Source organism: Asterias rubens, chromosome 7 (assembly GCF_902459465.1).
Source record: "Asterias rubens chromosome 7, eAstRub1.3, whole genome shotgun sequence".
NCBI classification, from domain to species: domain Eukaryota; kingdom Metazoa; phylum Echinodermata; class Asteroidea; order Forcipulatida; family Asteriidae; genus Asterias; species Asterias rubens.
Genome location: NC_047068.1, coordinates 7,154,507 through 7,179,311, shown reverse-complemented (window position 1 = coordinate 7,179,311; position 24,805 = coordinate 7,154,507). Strand labels below are relative to the sequence as shown.

The following is a 24,805-nucleotide window of genomic DNA, read 5'->3' as shown; positions in this document are numbered from 1 at the left end:
AAGTAGTAGTCCAGTCTATTTTCTATACCATCCGCCCTGGTAATAGTTAAAAAGCAGGACAGTTCTTTTTAGAACTGAGAAGTCTCCGATTATCTACTCCACGGCAGTAGAATATAGCAAGACAGTTCTCTAAGAACAAACTCTACCTGGCAAGTAGATACACACTTGGTGTTACCGCAAACCACATATACATTGATACCTCATCATGCAATGCCTCAAATCCTATATGCCTATGATGTTGTTAACAGGACTCAAGAAAGTACTGCGGATACACTGTGAACAGACATCTGTGTAAGGGTAACCAAATGGATGTCCTTTTTTTGTGGCCGAGCGATTAGTAGAGGGAAGGTTTATGTTTGGTAATTACTCTGAAAGTTCATGGCTTAAAAGCTTATTTTGGTTAGAAGTACAGCAGCTTTTGATAGTAAAAATCATTTTGATACTCATTTCACCTTGGAGTAATGAGATTATTGAAAAACGTATCAGTGTATATATCCCCAAAAGTTTGAAAGGTATTTTATCAGACACAAAGTAAACAATTGAAAACAAATTACTTTTGTTCAAGATATAAGGCCTATACACAGTGATGTTTATTATTCAATTGAAAAACCAAAGACCACTGGACTTGTCCAGTCATGAGTTTATAGGTCCGACACTAAAACTACTGACCTCAGGCCTGTTGTCCAGTGTAAAATTCGACCTCTGCATGGGTTTGTCTAGTCTTGGGTCCAAGACTCTCTAGTTGTGTAGTCGCGAAAACCTAACCGCTATCACCCCAATAGCCACTCGCCACTAGAGGGCGCTCTCATTCTCGTAACCGCTATCACACCATGAACCGCTGAGAACGGTTGCAGGAATGATAGTGCTCTCTAGTGGCAAGTTGTTCGTGAGGCGTATAGAGCAGTTTGGAGAGTGGCTAGGTTTTCGCAACTACATGGTTCGTGACTACACAACTGGAACGTCTTGGAACCAAGACTAGGGTTTGTCATAATAATGCCACTGTTAATAGTATTTGAATGTAACAATAGACCCGTTGCATACTGCACAGAGTCGATACATGCACGTCTCATGTCTGCCATTTTAGGTGTCAAAACAAGCACAAAAGAGATGGACTCACCAAAAAGGGCAGAAATGGTAGACAGGCATTTTTCGGAGGTGCGTCAAACACATGTATTATCCTTTTGAGCTCGTTTTGACATCCAAACTGACAGACAGGAGACACGCGAGCAAGTGTGCTGTGCATTGGGCATTGTCTAACTTGTATATGTAAATTCGAAACCGCCAGCCATCAACAACAGCAGAGGTGCGATTGTAATCCTCCCGATCGATTAAAAAATGTACACAAATATTACTAGAAATATAACTTATATTTACCTGTGAGCTTTTCTTGTTTATTCAGTGACTCCAATGCCGGGCTCAACTGAAGTCCCAGAACAACGAATAGAATTCTTGCCGGCCACATCTTGAGAAAAAAAAAACCTTCTGTCTCCTGTCAAAGAACTACAAAACATCTTCAAAGCAGTGGGTATGGGGTACTTATATCGCATTTCAAGATCCAAGCAGCCGGAACCCCATAGTTCTAGGAATACGCAGCATTCGATCAGTAAGTTTCATCTTTTCTACCTCCATGGCTTCATGATCGAGAAGAAGGGCACAGATTTATAGAAGACTTCAGTGGCAACGAAATAGGAATGCGTGCCAGAATTACTGCAACATTCAGCGGTAAGAATCTGCACTCCTCAGTTTTTTATCGATTTAACTTTTTCTGTCAAATGCCAGCCCCCCCCCCCCCCCCCCGTTTGTGTTGTGAGACATGTAAATCGGTTCTTCTCCATCTCCATTTCCATTGGTTAAGTCATCTCCATTGGTCATGCCAACCTATGAGGTTCGCGGAGTCGATAGCCAAACAAACCTCAAAACATGTAGTTCTAGGGAGACCAGACAACTCTTCCGATCGGACAACTCGACAGATGATCTGTCAGACAACTCGACTTAGGGTCAAGACAAGTCGACGGATGGCCGTGAGGGGGGCTCAGCGCGGGAGGGGCAAATAGTGGCCTGGGGCTGGACGGATGTACTGACTATTGACTTGACAATGATGCACAGGCGTTCCCTGGGGTTGGGTATATTATGGTGGGATAAGATGAAAAGGATAATAGGACAATAGGTTTAATATCCGGGCAAACGGATAATTGATACTTTTTCCTTTTCTTGTTTACCATGACCCCGCATTTTCATTATTTTGGTACCATACATGATCGAGTTGTTATTGTTGTTGGTAATAAAGTAAATAAGAGTAAATCTTCTAAATAGAGCTGTCCGACGGACGAGATGTCTGACATTCGGGCTAACAAAGTAACATACACATAGCCCAGGCGCTCCAAGATCTGAATGTCAGACCTTGTTGAGCTGTGAATGTCTCCGCTTTTAACATTGGTCTCATTGGCGACAGTTATGAGACCGATGTTAAAACCGGAGCCATGAACAGCTCAACCAGGTGGGCTATGTGTATGTTTGCATTAAGCACTCTTGATTTTAGTTATTCTTCATGATTATTGACCATGTATGAATCGTACATCAAATGGATGATCTAATTCTAAATAGATGTGTCGATCGACTCACCTCTCACTCAGGACTTAGCTATCATCAGGACTTAGCTGTCCACAAAAAAAACACCCGGTCCCCAGCTACTTCTTCGTGAACAATGCAGCATTCTCTGCAAAATTCATCGGACGCATCCTTTGTCAAGAGGTCAATGTACTAACTACTATTTATTGCGCAGTCCAAAATGATACTGCTCGAGTGCTCAGCCAGCATGCGAACGTAAACAAACAAAACACCATGTGGGGCTCTCAGTGCGCGTGCCAAACGCTAGACTTGGTGTCAAGTCTGAGATTGTGGTTATATCAGCATCAGCCCTGAAAAACTCTTCCACAGGTTGGCGATCAAACGCCGCGGCCGTTGGAGGGCGCTATTTCAGGCAATAATAAGCACAGATGCATTTAAGTCTAGAGCCCATTGATATCCATTATACTGAAGATCAATGGTCCTGCCTACCTCCATGGTCTAGCCCAACGTCTTGCATGCTTGAACCCACGCTGCGGTCTGGTCTAGCCACACGCTAGTCTCTGTGCAAGACGTTGTTTTTCACTATCGCGGCCCCCACTCCGCAGCGCACATTACCAATAGCGGGCGCTGTTGGGGAAACTTCCAGGGCCCAGTTTGCAAAAATGTTGTGCAGATTTTTTTGTGAAATCGACCCCAGGGCCATCTGAGCAAGAGCCAATAGAGACCATGCTGGGTCAATATGAGTCCACACTTTCTTTGATTTGTCTACCTTTTTTGTTTGGGGGTGGGGGGGGGGGGTCATTGAGAGTGAAAACTTAAAGGAAATTACAGAATTGGTTTTTGCTAACAAAATAGTTGCTGACAATGTGTAAGCACTTGATGTAATCCGCCATATACATAAACTGACAAACCTATAGAAGTTTGAGATCGATCGGCCATCTGAGTCACCAGAGAATAGTGAAAAACCTATCACTAATTTTGCACTGAATTGGTGCCAAAATAAAAATGAACAAAACGCTCTCTGAGCGATAAATTCCATTCGCGAAGTTAGATCACTTATTTCTCTTCAAATTTTTTATGACATTTCAGATAGAAATATTTCAAGGGATGTTTTCAACTACCATCATCATTAGACTGTGTAAGTTTCATGTAAAATTAATCTGTGATCTTCACGATTTTTGTTTCTTACAAATTATGTTACGTTCCTTTAAGTAGCCGTTCAGAATAGTCAATGTTTAAAACACTTATTCTATAGTCATTGTGAAATCAGCGGCTAGCTTGGTAGGAATCGAACCAACAACTTTGCGATTGCAAGTTCTGGACCTAGGTGACCACATGTGCAGTGCATGGTGACATGAAGGGACTCTGACCCCTGGCGTAAGATTTATGATGTGATGACTTCAGGTGAATGGGAGACTTTTGAGACGCTTGGTGGCAGCAGACCTACCAGGTAAAATCCATTGTTCTCGGTCAGAACTACGTAAACAATGGAAATATACCTGGTAAGTCTGCTGCCACCTCGCGTCCAAAAGTCTCCCATTGAGTTACCTGTAAAACCAGCGCTGGATCTCGTGGGAACAAGGTTTAGACCATACAACTCATAGCATTGACATTGACAAGCTTGTTTTGTGATGCATTTTAAACTACACTACAGAAGAGATAATTTATGTGATAACAAGAAAATTTATACCAGCTAAGGTGTTTGCGATTGAAAAACTCATTTTTCAATATCATTATTGAAAAAAAAATCATCTTTGATCATTTCGACAAAACATTTGAAGATACTTTTGACCAAAAATGTCATGTTGGTTATCACAAACCTCTGCTGTAGAAATTATTTTATTTTTCTATCAGCAGCTACAAAAGCGTTCTAAGCAAGTTAACATTATTTTAATATTTATAGCCTAAATTTTTAAGAACATTGTTATTACTCACTAATTTGGAATGCTTTTTCTATCTACCGCTGTCAGAGGGTCAGCAAACAGCCGTTAAATTGAATAAAGTGCGAGGAGAGAGGGGGGCAAATTTAAATGAGACCTTCAGTTTAGCTGACGACTATTGTATGAGATGAAAACAATTCAAGTTTTATACTGATAATTACTTTGTTAAGTTTTGATTTGTTTTTAGCCATTCGACAAATTCGTTTACTTTTGATTTTCCTTTTTGAAAGCAATTTTATACTTGATTTCAGAAGAAAAATAATCCTCACCCAAAAGCCATAGAGCTTTGGAAACACCGAACCTAAAACAAAAGAGGCCCTATACATTTTGAAATGTCTTTTGGGTTTCTTGATTCTGACATCACAATCCGTTAAAAAGCAAGCTTGCATTCACTACACACGGGCTTTGACTTTTATCTGTATCTTAGGGCCTACATGTTGACTGTGTTTTAAGTTATCATGGCCCAATTTCATAACGATGTTAAGCAGCAAAGTGTGCTTAGCAAGTTTCTCTGCGGGGCAAAAATGAGCATAGGTCAGTATACTTAAGGTATTTTGGCTGGAAACCTGTTTCTGCTGAGCAAGAGTTGTCCGTGCTTAGCCATTTGTTTTGCTTAACAGCTTTATTAAATTGGGCCCAGTACACTACACAGCATATTGTTAACAGTTTTAACCATTTGATAGTGTTTCTATGATAAAAAGAAAAATTGCGATACGTTTTTTAATAACCGATCTGTGCTGATGAAAGTGTCACGGTTACACTCTCTGTCATAGCGTAAATATGCGTTGTTTTTAATGTTGTTGTTGTTGTTGTTGTTGTTGTTTTTGTTGCTGTTGTTGTTGTTGCTGCCGTTGTTGTTGTTGTTGTTGTTCCAAATCGTGGTTACACAGGCTCGTGGTGTACTGTACTTAGATACATGTGACTTCGTCCTCAAAACCTTCATACTCCCACGCCCCGTTCGTGACAAATTTGAACACAATGTAGTTGTCTTCTGACTCAAGAGTGGCATCTTGCAAATCTTTTCCGCAAAATCTATAGAAAAACAAAAATGTAAATTTCATGTCCCTACACTCCCGGCAAATAGGTCAATTTATTTCAGGGCCTAAAGGCCTTTTCACACTACCTCCATTTCGAACCGCATTGAAACCCACCTGGGTCCTTTCGGTTCAGTCTCGTTTCTTTTCGACACGGATCAGAGGGTGCGTTCGTTTAGCTTCCTTGGGTCGGCCCCGGTGTGTGGTGGGGTTTTATTCCAGGACGAACGTGTGCAGATAATGGGAGACTTTTGGGACGCTTGGTGGCAGCAAAATCCATTGTTCTCGGTCATGTGCGCACGCTCAGAACTACGTACACAATGGACATTTACCTGGTAAGTCTGCTGCCACCTAGCGTTCCGAAGTCTCCCAGTGCCCATGTTCGTCCTGAAAAAAACACCCGCCACACACCGGGGTCGAACCAGGGAAGCTAAACGAACGCACCCAGAGCAACATTCACGCGGGCTTTACGTGAACTGGCTATAATGCGTGAACCGTATAACGGGTCACGCTGAAAAATGCAATTTCGATCCGAATTGATTTTTTCAACCATGGTTCCTGGGTTGATTTCTATCCGGCCAGAGCATGCTACCCGATCGGAGGCGGGCTGAAATTTGTACAGTGTAAAACGGGGTGAACAAAAACTCCGGTTCACCTCATGCTTGAAGTCAACCCCCAGGTCACAATATTGTTTTTTTTTACACTCGAACCCATTTCTTGGGGTTTCAAACCAGCTCTTTAGAATGGAATATTTTGAGGGTCTGCCCTATTTACAGAACATTAATGAGGCCGGCTCTCTGTTTTCTTCCCATTAATTGTCGTGACCGAGCGGTTTAGAGCACCGAACTCGAACTCCGGTGTCAGCAAAGTGTGGGTTCGAAATAAGGAATCAATTATGGTATTTCGTGAGCACGGAATTAAGAGATCAAGGTACCTATGAAACACAGAATTCCAAGATGAGGTATCTACAAGGAAAGTTAACATGGAATTCAATGATAAGGTAGAAAAACACGGAATTTAAGGAAAAGTTATCTCTCTAATTTGGAATGACCTAATCGTTAAATTCCGAGTTTCCGAGAGACACTATAATAATCTAAGAATTCCGTGTTTGATATCTTATTTTTGGATTCCGTTTAGTCTTTGAGTTCCTTGTTTCCAAATTATCATTGGAAGTCAGACATGTCTGAGATTCCGGGAAACCTTATCATTGAACTTTGAGTTTCAGAAAATATTATTTGAATTCCGTGTTTTCAAGCAAATAATCTGTGCTTCTGAGATAAATTACCTATGTAAATTTTTGACAAGGGGCAATTTAAGCTTCTGTTGCAAGGTGACAATCAGACGACTAAAGAGTCTAAAAAGTTTAAAGACAGTGTACACTATTGGTAATTGTCAAAGAGCAGTCTTCTCACTTGGTGTATCTCAACATTATGCATAGAATAGCAAACCTGTGAAAATTTGGGCTCGATCGGTCGTCGGACTTGCGAGAAAAAAAATGAAAGAAAAAACACCCTTGTCACACGAAGTTGTGTGCTTTCAGATGCTTGATTTCGAGACCTCAAGTTCTAAACTTGAGGTCTCGAAAGCAAATTCGTGGAAAATTACTTCTTTCTTCAAACCTAGGTTACTTCAGAGGGAGCTGTTTCTCACAAAGTTTTATACCTTCAATCTCTGCCCATTACTCGTTTCCAAGTAAGGTTTTATGCCAGTAATTATTTTGAGTAATTACCAATAGTGTCCACTGCCTTTAAAGAAAAAGGCGTAAAGCTCAGATGTGTGTATATCAAAAAGGAAAAGATGGTTAGAAATGCTTTCAAAAACAGCTTACTTGTTGCCGTAGATATCTCCTGGTCCGACGCGAATATCAAGCCAATCGTAGCCACATCCGGTGCCGTACTGTTCGACTTCGAATGTGAGGAATTTGATGCTCACACGTTTTCCTGCTGGGCACTGCGAAATATTGGAAGCAAATTAAGGTATTTAGTGCCTTGAAAAACTCATAAGAGCTTTCAACATTTAGACATGATCTATACAAAAAGAGAGATCCATATATTTAGTCGAAAAAATTTCGCTATGACCCACCAACCCTAAAAACAGTTTGTACACATTTTGTTTCACAAGGCACTGGACATCTTCAGTTATTGTCAAAACCAGTCTTCTCACTTGGTGTATCTCAACATACTTTTTCATAAAACGAAAAACATGTGGACAATTTGAATTGTCATCGAAGTTGCGAGAGAATAGTGGAAGATAAACACCTTTGTCGCACGCAGTTGTGTGCTCTCAGCCCAGATTCTTTAGTGAGAAAACTACATTACTTCAGAGGGGGTCGTTTCTCACATTGTTGTATACTATCAACAGATCTACATTGCTCACTACCAAGTAAGGTTTTTTATTTGCTAATAACTATTTTGAGTAATTAGTGGTGTCCAGTGCCTTTAAGACGTAATAACAGCTAACCTGTAATGCTCAGTCAGTGTTTTGCTACATCCAATCATCAATAGAGCTTGACTAGCTTTTGGACCTAAAACACTTTTTCGGTTGACGCCTGGAAATCTAGAATCCATCTATGGGAGAATCTCACGCGACGCTGGTGGGCGATACGGCGCGCTGGCCACTCATAATACAGAGAGATGGGGACATTTTCCTGAACCAAGAGTGTTATTTACATACCTGCAAGACAATGAACGTTTTCTGGTTGACGGGGTAGTTCGAGGGAAAGTTGGGCGATTCGACAAACGATTCACCCTCAACCTCTACAATAACTCCTGCAAAACACAAATAATAGTTCTGCGTTGAGAATTCACGTTTTTGCAGTGGCGTAATGGGGTGGGGGGAGGAGGGGGCAGAGAAGGGAGCGAAGGAGAAATAGAAAATAGAGGCCTACTTTATATTTTTTAAGTACACAAAATTAGTGAAGACAAACTTATGAATTTGCTTAGGGGTAAAGATTACCCTTTTTTTTTTTTTTACTTTTTCCTAAACACAAACCACGTTGATTGTTTTAAAGTGGTGTTTGAAGCTTTATATACTTGATGTGAAGGATCAAGAATAATATATGAGTATCTATATAGTTTAAAACTTGCGGGTACAACCTTGTTCTTCCGAGTGAGTGTAAACTCTGAAAAGAGCCGGCTTGGTTTCGAAGTTTCGAACAGCATACCCTGCTTGTCTTCAGGAGAGAAAAAAGAGAGCAGAGTATGCTACTGTTCGAACGAAACGTTGATACCACACTGACTCTTTTTAGAGCCTACTCCCTCAAAACAAAATTATTACATGGTACCCGCAAGTTTACTTTTGTTTATAGTTTGGTCTTATACTTGGTCGTATTCGTTTGCGGCATATACGTCATTAAAGCCTAGGCCATGTTTTAATGGTCCGTTGGTACCACTTACAGGTGTTCAGACAACTCGTCCGTCGGACAACTCGACCGTTCGGACAGTTCGACCGTTCGGACAGCCCAACAGTTCAGACAACTCGACCATTGTCCGAACAGTCGAGTTGTCTCAACCGTCGGGTTGTCCGAATGGTCCGAGTTGTCCAACGGGCGAGTTGTCTGACATCCCATTTTGTTTACCCATTGAAAGCAATATAAATAGCTCTACACGTTTACCAAAAACAAACAAATAAAGAGCATGTTTACCTAATGCTGGGTCGACGTCTTCACAATTACTCCCTGTGAATGGTTCCACGCAGAAGCAATCACCATTTGCCTTCTTAACTCCACCATGTGCACATTTGACATCCATACCGTCTGTTCGCCAAGAAAAAGTAAATTCCAAATGAATAACAAAATTGGTAGGCATGAAAAAAATAGGCTTAGTGACAGATTTACATAAAACTTACACGGTCCAATGATGATGATCGTAGAAAATATCCGTTGAAATATTTATATCTGAAATGTTATATTTGATGAGAAATAAAAACAACTTATTTCAGGATTGGAGCTTATCGCGCTCAGTAAGCGTTTATTTTTGTTTAATTTTTTTAAATTTTAGTCGATGTGTAGTCGGGTTTTCACTCTTTTCTCGTCACCCAGATGGCTGATCGATCTCAAACCTCTACAGGTTTGTCAATTTATGTACATGGTGGATAACGTGGAAAACACAAAGTTCTTACACTGTCACCAACTGTTGTGTACGCAAAAACAAATATATGTTGAGTTCCTAAATTAGTGGTCGGTGACAAGTATAGGAAGACTCTATTTAGAGTTCAAAAAAGAGCTCCAGTATTGTTGCTATTGATTTTGATGATGTAAATTTTCATTGCGATAACAGGGGTTATGCAATACGGTCTTTATGTTACCGAGGAAACAAGACTGTATGTATTCAGCTGAATTTTCACATGTGACTGTTCTTGTATCCTTCTAACTCTTTAAACCTTTGCCTTAAATCAGCATTACATGCTCATAGGTTTATTAATCAAGCAAAATTGTTGCGTACATACCGGAGTAACATTTGTACATAGTGTTAAGAGTTACGACATCGTTGGGGGACAACTGCGTTTGCGTTCCCATGAGCTTCTGGTATCTTTCTTTGTTAGATTCAATGATGGTCATGGTTTCTGCCGATCCACTGGCGAAATACTGTAGGAGAAAATTTAAATGATCAAATTTGGTTAAAATGGACTGTGTACCAAACACACATTTCGACGTGTATTAACTCTTAATCGTGTAGTTAGCACTTTCCCACAGTCATTATTTGTGGGTTAATCAAAGACAAATTTACCACAGCGGGACTTGAACCTGAGAACTCCGGATTAACGTGTTTTACCATCTGAGCTATCAAGCATCAAAGCTGGTGGTCATTCAGTCGCAACAGTTAGTCCGGGATCACGGGACGCTCCGATCACTGAAAAGCAGAGATCAGTGGCTCAAACTACTGATCGAGATCAGTGGCCCCAGACCTAAATACCAAAATTCCTGATAAGTCTGCTGCCACCTAGCGTTTCAAAGTCTCCCTTTATACATTGTGTGGACACTTTAATGAAAAGTCTATCAATGTAGCCTACACATTCATTTCTACTAGCAAAGACAATTATTACCAGTGGGCTCTATACTGTTTAACAACAAAAAACACCATCAACATCGCAAAGAAATGTGATTGTCACAGACTATCAGACCTTAGTCTTAAAATCAAGTCGGTGTTCGTTCCAACTGTAGTTGCGGGGACGGTACACACATCATCGATCCCAAAAATGTGTGAGGGTGTCAATATGAACGTAGGCTCGCACTGTGACTGTTGCATATACATTATGTGTGTTATAGAGGTTTATGACGCTCGTAATTAGGCAGCCCAGGCAACAGACGAATTGGCCTATACATTGACTGACGACTTGTCATCAAGTCTAATCAAACCTCTGCTTACAATTACATACCATATCACCATAGTGCATGATGGATTGATAGTCATACGTGTCGGTGTACGGCTTATTTGAACACTTTTTATAGTTGCCCTTGTTCTCTGTTTCGATGGCATCCCAGTTGACTTTGATATGTTCATCGCGATCATTTCTGGACTGTTCGTGGTACCGCCCAAGTGAATGGAAGAGTTCATGAGTGACCACGCCAAACTAAAGTAATAAGAAAAGAAGAGAAATACATTATTTGTTTATTTTTCAACTATTGTGGGTTGTTCGAAAACTCCTTTGACCCCCACTCATGACCCCTCGACCCCTCTCGTTACTACCACATAAACTCAAACCGGTGTTCCAAATTCGGTATCCCAGGAGATTCCGTCCCCCATTATGGGAAAAGTTAAAGTGGGCTGGAAGAGGATGTTTCAAAAGAGGGCGCTATGGGGGCGGGGGAGCAGAATTCAGAATCTCCTGCCACACACCAGATCTTGTTTTACGGGCTAAAAAACTATACGTCTCACTGGAAGCAGACCAATCATAGAAAAGGAAAGCTTGCGTCATTGGAAGTTTATCCACTAAATCGTTGTGCCCGTATTGACCTGGGATGGATTTCACAAAGGTAGTCCTAACTTAGGACTAGTCCTAGGCAATGCTAAGAGATAGGACCAGTCCTAAGTTAGGATGAGTTACTGGTCCTAACTTAGGACCAGTCCTATCTCTTAGCATTGTTGCCTAGGACTAGTCCTAAGTTAGGACTACCTTTGTGAAATCCACCTCTGGACCCGGTTTCAAAGTACTGCTTCAGCAGCAAATATTGCACAACAATTGTAAGCTAAGCACAAACGAGCGGGATACCAGTCACAAATTGTAGGCCTATATGTGACATGGTGGTTTGGCTGGTAGTGGTAAACCCTCTGAGCATATGTTTGTTGTACTAAGCAGCTTTTTGTGCTTATAAGCAATATGAAATAAGGCAGGACGTCTTTATACTGCGCTTATAAAAACCGGAGATGCTGTCCCTCTTATGGGAAATTAACGTGGGATATAGGAGGATCACTCAAAAGAGTGTGCTATCGGCCCAAGAAGCTATCAAAAGGAATCAAAGACAACCCTGTAAGGAAGCTATTATGCATGCGGACGCGGCCGCATTTATTTTGTACTACACTGCAGTGAAGGGATTTTCACTGAACACTGGCAGTTCCCGTCTTGAGATGAGACTACGTTAATTACAACGCCGTTTAATGCACAATGTTCCCCAGCCCCATTGTAGAATTATTTAACACACAAAAAACGTCGCAACTCAGTCTCCTACTCAAGAAACGAATGCCACTTTTTAGAGACGTTTCCCGTAAACTACGAACTATAAATTAGACCTGCGATCTACGGCATACGTACAGTTGCACAGTTTGGAATTACATTGATGAATGTATTTTGACTGTTGCTGCATCCAACGGTGGCCCAGCATCTGTAAAAGTAATACATGGTTCAATAATATAAGTAACGGTTGGATGGATGTCAATTTATTTGGATTTTCCCATGTACTACTACAGTGGCATAAAAATAGTGATAACAGTGACGCTTCAACATTCAGTGTTTTCCGGAAAGATTATGTTGGACTGCACACTAACACGAAAACTGTTAATTGGTTATTTAAATCTTACTTGTTTTTTCTGGTTTTGGTGCACGTTTTATCCTTTTTTTTAGGTACGTAAGTAAGTGCAGACGTCATATACGTGAGCAAGAAATAAGTCAAAAACAGCGACGTCATCACCTAGAAACAACACAATTTTTTGACAAGTGCACGTTCCACGTTCATGTGTTTGCTCGTATAATGTGTAGCTTAACTTACTGGCTGCCCCGAGAGTGTGGTCAATGATGTAATGTTCAATCCCTAGTCCAACGAATTAAAATAGAGAATCAAAAGTGTACAAGTAACTTTTTGAGTTTTTCCTCATTGTGTGAAATCAATTTCACATCCATTGCGTCGATTCCGTCACACTCGCTTGCAGTTGATGGGTAAAATTCGACGCATGAAACATCCATGTAATGATCAAACACATCTTCAACCAACTTCATCATTTTAGGACCTGCAGTTAGAAACCCAACGATCAGAATTAAAGGCAGTCGACACAACTGTTAATTACTCAAAATATTTGTTAGCATAAAACCTTTACTTGGTAACGAGTAATGGACAGAGATTGATAGTATAAAACATTGTGAGAAACGGCTCCTGTGAAGTGACGTTAGTTTTCGAGAAAGAAGTAATTTCACACGAACTTGATTTCGAGACCTCAGAATTAGATTTTGAGGTCTCGAAATCGAGCATCTGAAAGCACACAATCTCACATGTGACAAAAACAATGGCTAACTTTTAAAATGTGGCCCACCGTATTTGACAGAATGGTTCTTATTTATAATTATAAAAAATAGAAAAATAAAAAAATAAAAAATGCCTACTGTTATTAAAGCCCGGTCGATACTTCCTGTGAATGCAAATTATGACGTCACAGAATTTGGCGAATGACGTCATATGGATTTTTGGAGCACCAGTCAACCGATGCGAATTTACCCCGTTGCGGATTTCTGACGTCAACATTCGTATTGCATTCGCAGGAATTTAACCGGGCCTATGAACATTCTGGTACGCAGGGTTTCATGTGTGTGTACTTTTCACTATAATATACTACCGGGTTAGGGGTCATTATTCTAGAAAGGGTCATTAGACACGCAAATCAACTTACCATCGGGTGAGTCACTGAGCGAAGAGTCCCATGTGTAACAAATTTTGCCACCTGGCCACAAGGTAACGGAGCAGTCCACCGCTGTGTCATATGCATTACGTCTTACACGTGTTTCTCCCTGTAGAAATAATGCAGAATAATAATTATGAATAATAATTATAAATAATAATAAAACCGGAAAAAATATATATATATTTGAATGACAGAAGAAAAAAATGTATCATTAAAAAACCTGTGACATAAGATTAGTTTTGAGAAGAGATTTGAACGTTGTGGTACAAAGACAGGATCTTATAGACACAGACCAGATTTAAGATCTGCATAAGAGATACAAATGTAAAGCCACAGGTTTTATGAATTGTTTATGTATACTTCTGGGTTGAACAAAGACAACTTGACTAGAGAGCGGGACTTGAACCTTCGACCTAAGGATTGCCGTGAGGTATCTAGCCCCCTCTGTTGGCGTTCTCTCTATTTTGATCGAGGTTGGTCAGCCATCATAAGCTATAGTAACGCTTCTCAGATTGTGTATTCGAAGTATAGGGGTTAGTATTTATGCACGGATACTTTAGTCGGTCCGTACAGCGATATCTAAAAAATGCGACCAAAATCGTTCACTGTTTGACGTAAAACCTTTAATACAATTATCATAGTCAACAATCTGGTTTAAAGGCAGTGGACACTATTGGTAATTACTCAAAATAATTATTAGCATAAAACCTTACTTGGTAACAAGTAATGGGGAGAGGTTGACAGTATAAAACATTGTGAGAAACGGTTTCCTCTGAAGTGCCATAGTTTTCGAGAAAGAAGTAATTTTCCACGAATTTGATTTCAAGACCTCAGATTTAGAACTTGAGGTCTCGAAATCAACCATCTAAACGCACACAACTTCGTGTGACAAGGGTGTTTTTTTCTTTCATTATTAATTTTCACAGGTTTGTTATTTTATGCACATGTTGAGATACACCAACTGTGAAGGCTAGTCTTTGACAATTACCAATAGTGTCCACTGTCTTTAAGGACTCTGTCAAAATAGTGAACTTAAAATGACACGTTTACTTGCCTTGGATCGGACGAACTGGTCTATGAAAAGCGTTTAACACCGTTTGTTATTAATTCATAATGGTTATTAACAAAATGAAAAGTATAAGAATATGATCCACACAAGCCTCGAAATTGAATGGTTTCCGTATGTACTCGTGAACCAACACGGCAAGCCCAAAATGGCCGACCGTTAGTTCGCAAAGTAAAAGGATAACCACGCAATTTCGAGGTATATTTGTTTGGATCATACTTTTAAAACATCTTTCTAACCATATAAATTTTGAAACAGATGGTTTCAAACGCTTTTTATTGACCAACTCGACCAATCCAAGGCAACGTGTCACTTTAATCACTGTAGGTCTCATGAGCTCGCCTCATATTCTGCCGCAAACTCTCTGCCAAATCTGTCCCAATACCGTCCTCCACATCGCCACACTCAACCAACAAATCAACCGGAAGGCTCACCTCCCTACCCAACATCATCATATTTGGGGATTCCCCAGTAGATTCGTGGGGAGTGCAACGGTACGCAAAAAATGCGTACGGAAGACACTCATCCCAATCTTTTTGCATTCTTTTGGGGTCGATGAGCACCGCTACCATGTTTACCAGAGTCTTGTTGAACCTCTCCACCATCCCGTCGGACTTCGGATTGTAGGCAGTTGTACGGGTTTTGGTGATGCCCATTACACGGCACATCTCGCTGAAAACACAAGACTCGAAATTGCTACCCTGATCAGAATGTAACTCTTGCGGGACCCCAAATCGGCAGACAAACTCATTCACCAACTTCAGTGCTACTGTACCCGCTGTCGCATCTGACAGCGGGTAAGCCTCCATCCACTTAGTACAATAGTCCCCTACCACCATGATCCATTGATTGCCACTGTCCGACCTCGGCAGTGGCCCGAGCAAGTCTATGGCCACTCTCTCCATAGGGACACCCACACAATATTGTTGGAGGGGAGCCCGCCTCTTTCTGGCAGGTGACTTCCTTTTTGCGCATAAGTCACAACTCCTCAAAAAGGACCTTATGTCTGCTGACATACCGGGCCAGAAATACCAATACTTCACTTTCGCCATCGTCTTATGGACACCCAAATGCCCACTCAACTGCCCTCCATGTAACTCGCCCAATACTTCTTCTCTGAACTGCTTAGGGAGAACAAGTCGCAACCTCACCGAATCACCGGTATCTGACTCCCATTGTCTATACAAGAGACCCTCTTTAACCACTAACTGCTTCCACACATCCTTCCATTCAGGACGATTCTCACCCCTTCCTTTCAGCTTGACCACCCATCCAACAATGTCATCCTCCATCTGTGCTTCTCTTAAAACTTCTGAGGACAAGACTGGTTGAACCACAACACCCCTGACTTTGGGATCTTCCCTTTGAGGAAGCACCTGTTGGACCATAGAACTCTTTTGGTCATCAACGGTTCCTTCATCTCTACCACATTGCTTGCATTCCCGCCGGGACAATGCATCAGCATTTCCATGCTTCTTGCCCGGCCTATGCTCTATCTGAATGTCATATTCGGAAACCACTTCCATCCACCTTGCCAACTGGCCCTCCGGGTTCTTAAACTGAAACAACCAACGAAGCGCAGCATGGTCGGTTCTCACCTTGACCTTCCTACCATACAGGTACTGTCTAAAGTGCTTCAAGTAAACCACAACAGCAAGCAACTCACGACGGGTAACGCAGTAGTTCCTCTCTGGCCTGCTGAGTTTACGACTAGCATACGCCAAGACCTTCTCATTTCCTTCCTGGACTTGGGACAACACCGCCCCGATACCATCACCACTGGCATCGGTGTCTAAGATGAAATCTTGGTCTGGAATTGGATAGGGCAATACAGGTGCAGTAACGAGCATACTTTTCAACTCCTCGAAAGCTCCCTGACAAGACTCATCCCATATAAAATCTCGTGACTTCTCGGTTAACGCATGCAGAGGACTAGCTATCCCTGCAAACCCACGGATGAATTTCCGATAATAAGATGCAAGACCCAAGAAACTTCTTACATCTTTCACACACCTTGGAACAGGCCAATCAGCCACCACCTGTACCTTTTGCGGATCTGTGGCCACACCCTCTGTAGACACTATGTGCCCTAGGTAAGCTACTGACTGTCGGAACAAATGGCACTTGCTTGGCTTCAACTTCAACCCTGCCTGCCCGAGTCTCGCAAACACCACTCTGAGACGCTCTATCATCTCGGTCACTGACTTCCCAAAAACAATTATGTCGTCCAAATAAATCAAAAGAATGTCCCATTGCAGACCTGCCATGACTTTCTCCATGAGCCTCTCAAAAGTTGCTGGTGCATTACAAAGGCCAAATGGCATGCACTTCCAGCGATACAGCCCATTTCTCACAACAAAAGTTGACTTCTGGCTTGCCTCCTCGTCAAGTGCAACTTGCCAATACCCCGAAGCAAGATCTAGGGTCGAGAACCACTTTGCCCCACCCAAGGCATCAAATGTTTCGTCAATGCGTGGGACCGGTTATGCGTCCTTAATGGTGACTGCATTTAATCTTCTATAGTCGACACAAAATCGCTTCGTCCCATCCTTCTTACTCACAAGAACAACATTCGAGGCCCAAGGACTATCTGATGGCTCAATCACACCTCTCTTTTTCAAGTCACGGACTTGCCTGTCTATCTCTTGCTGATTACAGTAAGGTTGCCGTCTTGGCCTCTCTTTGATAGGCCTAGCATCACCCGTTTGTATATGGTGTCTAACATCCTCTGTTCGACCAATATCATGGTCACCACTGGACAAGACATCACGGAAATCACACAAGCATTTCTTTACCTCCTCGTGGTACTTTGAGTCAACGCTTGCAGTGCCTCTCTCATATAAGTCACTTAAAAAACCAGGAACTTCCAGTTGTGGGTCTGCTATCAACCCAGGGTTACCTTCTATCAAATCATGCTCAACTTGGCAAATCACACCAACAGTCGTTCCCTTTCGGGCAACTCTCTGTTCCTTACCAGGATTAAACACTCGCAGTGGAACAATGTCGTTCCCTGCCTCTACCAACGATCTGGCCAGTACCAATCCTTTCTTTGCCAGTTCACCACCACTCTCTAAAGGTTCCACTAGGGCTGGACCTGCAAAAAGATCACTTCTCTTCACTATGGTACCAGGGACAACTGCCTCAAAGCCAGCAGGAATCACCGTGTTTTCAAGAACAACCACACGATCAACAAACGGTTCCCCGACACTGCTGGTACATTGTATGTCCTCACCATTCAAACTCCACCTCTTAGTTTGAAAATCTAATTTCCCACCTGTGGGTACAAGGAAATCCATCCCTAAGATTCCAGGACAATGCATCTCTGTGAAAATTGCCCTGACCGACTGGGTGGTTCGACCAATCTGAATTTCTACCTCAGCGATGCCCAGTACTGAAAGTGGACTGCCATCCACTTGTCTCACCTGTATGCTTCCCTCTCCCAAAAGGGGCCTTCGCTCCTTAGGAATTCTGTAGTAAACCTCACTGCTGATCAGAGTGTCGGTTGACCCAGTGTCAACCAGAAATCGACAATCAGTGGCCCTGACTAGCCCATCTACAAAGAAACCATAACGGGGATCAACACTCGACTTAGGCAGATTTATCACTCTTCGCCCATCTTCTACCTTTCTTCTCTTATCGTCAACTATTGTGTTGCCATTGTATTGCCTCTTGGACCCTCTCCGACTTCCAGCCGACCCGTGGGTCCACCGTGTGGCTGGTTGCCGTTTCCCTGATCTGAAGTCGTTTTCTTTGGGGGTTCCTTGCATTCTCTGGCAAAATGACCTTTCTTGTCACAATTGAAGCATTTCCAATCTTTCCCCTTGCCTCTCGCAAACTTTTTCCTCTCTTGGGGGAACTCTTCTGCCTGAGCAGGCAATTCAACCGACTGACCTGAAAATCGTCCCAGCAAGTCAACCATTGTCTTTAAAGTCTGAGCCTGCAACTCCAAATTGGCCTCCATCTTCTCTACTCTCTGATCCAGACCAGAGTCTATTGCCCTCGCCATCTTAGGAGGTTTACCATCAAGTATCCTCTGCTGCTCCACCTTTTCAAAGTTATCAGTCTCAAGAGCAGCCCGGATTGCCTCGTCCAGATTCTTTGGGCGGGCCCGGTTTATACCCTCCCTTACTGACCGACTATCAACTGCATCAAGAAAATGATTCTTGGCCAACCTCTCACGAGACTCCTCTTGGATCTCAGGGTACGCTCTAAGCGTTAACTCATGGATAGCCTGACCAAGCTCTTGCAGGCTCTCCCTCGGCCCTTGCCGACGATGTCTCAGCTCTACGAGATAGTTCTCGCTCTGTCTTCCAGAACCAAATCTCCTCTCTAGCAATTTAACCAATTCACCATAGGTACGCTTGTGACCAGGGGAAGCGTCTCCCAAAATTCTGAGAGCATTTCCTTGAAGGCTCGCTGACAAATACATCGCTGATTGCTCTTCATTCCACCCGTTGACCTCTCGACATGACTCGAAATGTCGGTGATATTCTCGCCACCAAACTTTGCCACTATACCTATCAGGGGTGATATTTGGGCGCCGATTGTTACGCTCCAACATCTTACCCTCTTCTACAACACAAACGTTCGACTTCTTCAAGGGCACTGTACCTGTTACAGCTGAACTCATCACAGGAAGCACTCTTCCCTCAGCCGAGTTGTTAGCCACTTCTTTGGGACTTTTAACCCTCTTAAGACTAACCACATCTGTGTCCCTAATAAATGGATTTGTACTCTGTCTACCCTGTTCCATAAAACTCTGATTAGACACAAAAGACTGTGCATCGTCTCCATCATTGTCAATAGAAACAGCCTCAGCAGGGGCGGGTGTCTCTGAAACATAGCCTCTTAGGGGGGTACTCTCTCGATTTCCCATCGCCCTATCTTTCATCAGGGGCCTCACCTGGGAGGACATAACCATATCCTGAAATGGATTCATTCCCATACCAGAACCATACCCAGAAGTCTTCTCTGTGATTTGGAAGTCAACCTCCGAGTCCACCTGAAACCTCACACGACTATTCTCATTAACAGCCTTACCGCTCCCTTGTCTTGGGAGATGGGTGGCCTGCCTATGTGTCAACGTCTCTGGATCTTTACTCATCTCAATATAGTGGTCCCTTTCCCACTGCAAAGGTTCCATGTCCAACTTTGCACGAAGTAAACCGTCTTGGATTTTCTGCAATTGCACATCAACCCCGGGGGTACCCTCTTGGACTTTGGAACCTTGACTCATGTTGGTTTACTATACCTCTAGTCAACCAACCGACGATCCGACCAGTAAACCCAACACAAAACAGAATCAAATCTACCTCTAGTCCAACAGCGTCAACCACCGTGACGTCAACCACCACAGCCAGTAAACCACAGCTATTAAATCTACCACAAACAAGTTCGCTGTCTCCCTCTCAGCAGTATCTCGTGTGGTTGCCAACCAACGGGTACCTCTTCTCCGTTGCTGGATTTCACTCCACACACAAAAAAATCTCCACTGCAAAAATACACAATAAGGCAGCTAAAAGCACCAGGAGAACAAGGAAAACCCACAATTGCATTGCCAACTCTTGGACCTGTGTTCTACTTCCTCTTCTTAATAAAAAGGAGGAATAATTTCTACAAAGAGCTTGACTTAATCGACTACAATCATCCCACTTCTGACACCATTTGTGGCGGAATAGACTTGTTTACTACTTAATCCCGGGCCTACTTTCACCCTCAGAGTTTGGATTAATAAGCTACTGAGCGTTAAGGAGCTATGTCCGTTTTGGAGGAAATATACCGCCGATCGTAGTCAATTGTCTAGCTCTTATAACAACAGGTAATCAATGCACAAAATAAATCACAATGGACAGTTTAATTCCGAACAACAAATATCAATCAGTTTAATTATATTGGCCTTCTCAAGTATCGTTCACAGAATATCAGTGGTTGAATTGGATAACAATGAATAAACAAATCACTTAGTAAACCATGTACTGTGTCCCTGTTCAACCAGGTGTGCCCGTAAGGCCACTATAACGCCACCACCGCGCCTAGTCAACCAGTACATCCGAGCCTTGACGGGTACACACGTCCGTCAACCTCAGCCTGCACTGTTCTACCAAATTTACTTATACCCCACGTACGCAGCTATATCACGCACGCAGCGGTAGTCAACCAACGCACGCAGCGTTAGTTGACTCTCGGCGGGTAACTGGAACACACGTCAATTAACCCTGCCGACCTTCACGGCTAACTGGTACACACGTCAGTCAACCACTTGAGTCTCTCTCGCTCAAGCTCCTCTATGGCATCAACCACACGCAAAAGTAGCGCACAGCAATTGTACAGAGCACCCCGTAAACAAAACAAAGAACACGTACCTGTGGCTTCTATGGGATTTTGCAGCAGACTGATTAGCCTCGTGTGTGCATGGCGCGCACACACGACGGCCAACCCGTCGCCCCACCTACAACACAATAATGCGTAGATCGATGCAAGTCACCGACCAGCTCGCGCACGCGCTGTTGCATAATTTCGTAAACACATAGCAAATGCACTGACCGTCACACAATATGGGTTATCATCTAAAGTCAAGTTTTCTTTGCTCAACCTTAAATCTACATCTACCATGGTTTATTAGTCTACTGTGAATATCATCGTTTGCCTGTCAAGGAAACATAATGCTTCGTAATCCATCAGACGACATAAAGGTCGTATCCGTGGATAGTCGATGCTATATGAAAAGTTTTGTTGTCAGAAACTTTTGATAATTTTTAAAGTCACTGGACTGCTTTGGTGTGTTGTCAAATACCAGTTGTATCACTGGGTGTATCTCAACATATTAAGCACAAGACAACAACCTGTTAAAATTTGGATTCAATCGGGTCATCAATAGAATATTGAAAGAAAAAATACACATTGTTGCTAACAGAATTTTAAAAGACTTCAGGCATGAAGCCTTTTAATGCCCTTTTATTCATGTAACACTACTTATTTGAGTAAGAAACTACCTCTTTTTCAAAAACCCTGTTTTCTTCAGAGTTTCACACATTGTTTTATAACAGGTCTCGATCCGTTGCTCGTTAACAGGGTCTTTGTAGTTTTTGTAGGACAAAAAACACGATGTCTACAGATTTAAACTAAACTTACGCAGTTTGAAGATAATGATAGTAGAAAGCTTCCCTGAAAATATAACGTGCTAAGGTGCTGTAGTTTTGGAAAAATGAGTAAAACAATGTCATGAAAATAGTTTTTGTCTCAGTGATCATGATACGAAAAAAATTTAGTATGTGAAAACGTATTTTCATGATATCGTTTTACTCATTTCTCAAAAACTACAGCACCACAGCAACTAATATTTTAAGGTACGCTTTCTATAGTGTCATTATCTTCAAACGGTGTAAGTTTAATGTAAAACTGTGTACATTGTATTTTGTGTTACAAAAAGTACCCAATTCATTTAAACTGAAGGATTACATTCGCATATCACTTTAGATAACAGCAAGATTCTTTCATTAGTACTTACCTCTAAGGAGGCCGCAAGGGAACACCCTACAAGCAGAGCAATCACAAAGAATCTCATGGTTGCGTTTAATAAACGACCGTCACTTGTTACTGAATAAGTCTGAACACAACTATTATTGGCCCTAACCAACAGAACTGCAGATATCGTGCAGAATCGGTGGGTTTTATTGGTTTCGAGAGTGCCGCAACCACGCCCACTTTGCACGGGGACCACACGCCCAAAATAGTATTAATTTTGCTATAGGGTCTATTATGTATTATAATATTTATGGTTTTCATTTGGTAATTAGTTTATTATGTATAATTAATACCTTCGATTTAAAATAAATTCAACAATAATTCGTTTTTCTTTTCTTTGTAGTTGTCGGGAGCTCTCATAGACCGTTTTTAAACTCCATTTTATGCAGGGGTGGAGGCATTACTAACGAAAAAGTCTGAAACTTGGATACAAATTCAAAGGTATGTTGAAATGATGCCATTTCTACCGTTTGGTAACCCCTGGGGTTATAGATTCCACGGAGCTTTTGGAAACAGTATCCAAAGCACTAGAGAAGTAGACCAATGAGCAGGATTTCTATATTTGTGGAATAAAATATTGTCTGGTTTTCTTAACCAGGCCAACATAAAAAGTCTGAATTCAGCCAAAAGTCTGAACAATCTCATCCCTGTTTATGACATAAAATAAACTCATTAATGCATGAAACATTAATGCACATAGATCAATACGTTAAGTACATAGAGATTACTTGAGACTAAAGAACAATAAACACTTAAAGAATATATCTACAGAACGGCAGTTCAGATGAGTGTTTCCTCAGTATCGGGAGAAAGTTCGTTCAATGCAAATGTTCAAGCCCCCAAACCAAACAAAATGTAGTACCATGTAAGTTTTAAAGGAACACGTTGCCTTGGATCGGTCGAGTTGGTCTTTGAAAAGCGTTTGTAACCGTTTGTTATAAAATGCATATGATTAGAAAGGTGTTTTAAACGTAGAATATAATGATCCACACAAGTATCACTCGAAATTCCGTGGTTTTCCTCTTAACATTTTTGACTCCCATAAATGGCCGACCGTGTTGGTTCGCCAAGTAAAAGAAAAACCACGCATTTTCGAGGCAAATATGTGTGGATCATTGTATTCTACTTTTAAAACATCTTTCCAACCATATGCATTTTATAACAAACGGTTACAAACGCTTTTTATAGACCAACTCGTCCGATCCAAGGCAACGTGTTCCTTTAACCATAGAGCAAGTACAAAAAGGCCTATGTAAAATTCTCAACTTAAATAAATCCTTGTTATAAAATAGGGCGGTGTCCCCCCCTAATAGCAAGGGCTGTGACGTATTATGGGCTATTAATTACACATTAAGTCCCAATCCCCCCACTCAGAAAAACAAAGAAGGTGGGAAAATGAACGAAACAAAACAATTTCAATGGAGAAATATAGTTTTAATCAAAGTCGCACCCGGCGTAATTAAAAAGGACTGGAGAACGGAACTTGATAATAAACCAACACATTAAAGACATAATGCAACTTTCCAATACATTAAACTCATACAATGCTTCACCTCCCTATAGAAATGATTTTGGGGATAAAGGAAACATCCTTAATAACAACAAGATTATTTTACAATAATCACTTTAAAAAAAACTTTAGGCGTATTACGCTCGGCAGAAATGTAACCCCACTAATGAATTAAAAAACAAAACAAAAAACATCACCTCTTCTATCTCTACTACATGCACAGGGCTAAATTTAAAAGACCTGTTTAAACTAGCCAAACTAGCATGTCACATGTACAATTTGTTACTGGTATTCTGCTCAATATGACGCCACTCCAGTGTTTGCACGCGCCTAAAAATAGAGAGATTCGTGATTGGTTGGAGTTGATACGTCCCTTTAATTCATATGTCTAGCGCAGGTTGGAAGAAGTGAAAGTTGGCTTATCGTAAGTTTTGTTTAAAACTAGCAGTTGTAAAATTTCGCAGCGGGGTGTGTGTAACCAGCTGACCTCAAGCTGCGGTCATTGATTACTTACTTGGAAGTATTTTAAGTTGTTCGTTAATGCCACTCCCGTAAATTAAATACTAGGCTAAGTTGCGGTGAAGGTAGAAATTGAATGTGTTGGATAAGTGTAGAAATGGAATGTGTTGGATAATAAATCCACTGGGAGAACATTCTTCTAATTGTTTCTTTAAGTGTTTACGCAAGATTGAGTCTGAAACCCCTTCGGCAAACTGGTCACAAAGTAATCTGTCTTTGGAGGGCTCTAAATGAGGACACTTTTTGGTAACTTTACTGAAGGCTTCTAATAGTTGGTGGGAAAAATCTCTAAGGGACTCTGTGGGCTTTTGCTTATTTTCGAAAAGATTTCTTTGCAATTGGACCCCAGTGGCTTTGATGCCAAACACATCATGCAAGATTTTAGTAAATTTCTCCACTGTATCACATTCTTCTGTAGGCCGAAGCTTAACCTCTTCTCTAGCTGGGCCATCTAAATGCTGGAACATAAAATGTACCTTATCCTGTTCTGCAAGGGGCCTAGAAGCAATAGATGCACTGACATCACAAAGCCAGTC

The 24,805-nt window shown here is 41.7% G+C and overlaps 1 protein-coding gene across 1 annotated transcript; it reads right to left on the bottom strand.

The window, feature by feature from the left end:
* Nucleotides 1-4,979: 4,979 nt before the first annotated feature.
* Nucleotides 4,980-10,989, bottom strand: LOC117292127 (protein SpAN-like). Its single transcript, XM_033774054.1, has 6 exons — nt 10,919-10,989; nt 9,989-10,127; nt 9,186-9,296; nt 8,216-8,310; nt 7,371-7,492; nt 4,980-5,540 (listed from the first exon to the last, which is right to left on the bottom strand). Exons 1-6 carry the CDS (start codon nt 10,934-10,936, stop codon nt 5,417-5,419), a joined length of 609 nt encoding a protein of 202 aa, XP_033629945.1. The 5' UTR covers nt 10,937-10,989; the 3' UTR covers nt 4,980-5,416.
* Between the last annotated feature and the right edge of the window lie 13,816 nt (nt 10,990-24,805).

Bases quoted from the DNA above. Each gene is read 5' to 3' on its own strand.
- LOC117292127 (XM_033774054.1), bottom strand. The intron at 8,311-9,185 runs GTAAACATGCTC...TGTGTTTTGCAG, and splicing joins AGACGTCGACCCAGCATTAG to GAGTTATTGTAGAGGTTGAG. The intron at 5,541-7,370 runs GTAAGCTGTTTT...GTTTTTCTATAG, and splicing joins GGAGATATCTACGGCAACAA to ATTTTGCGGAAAAGATTTGC.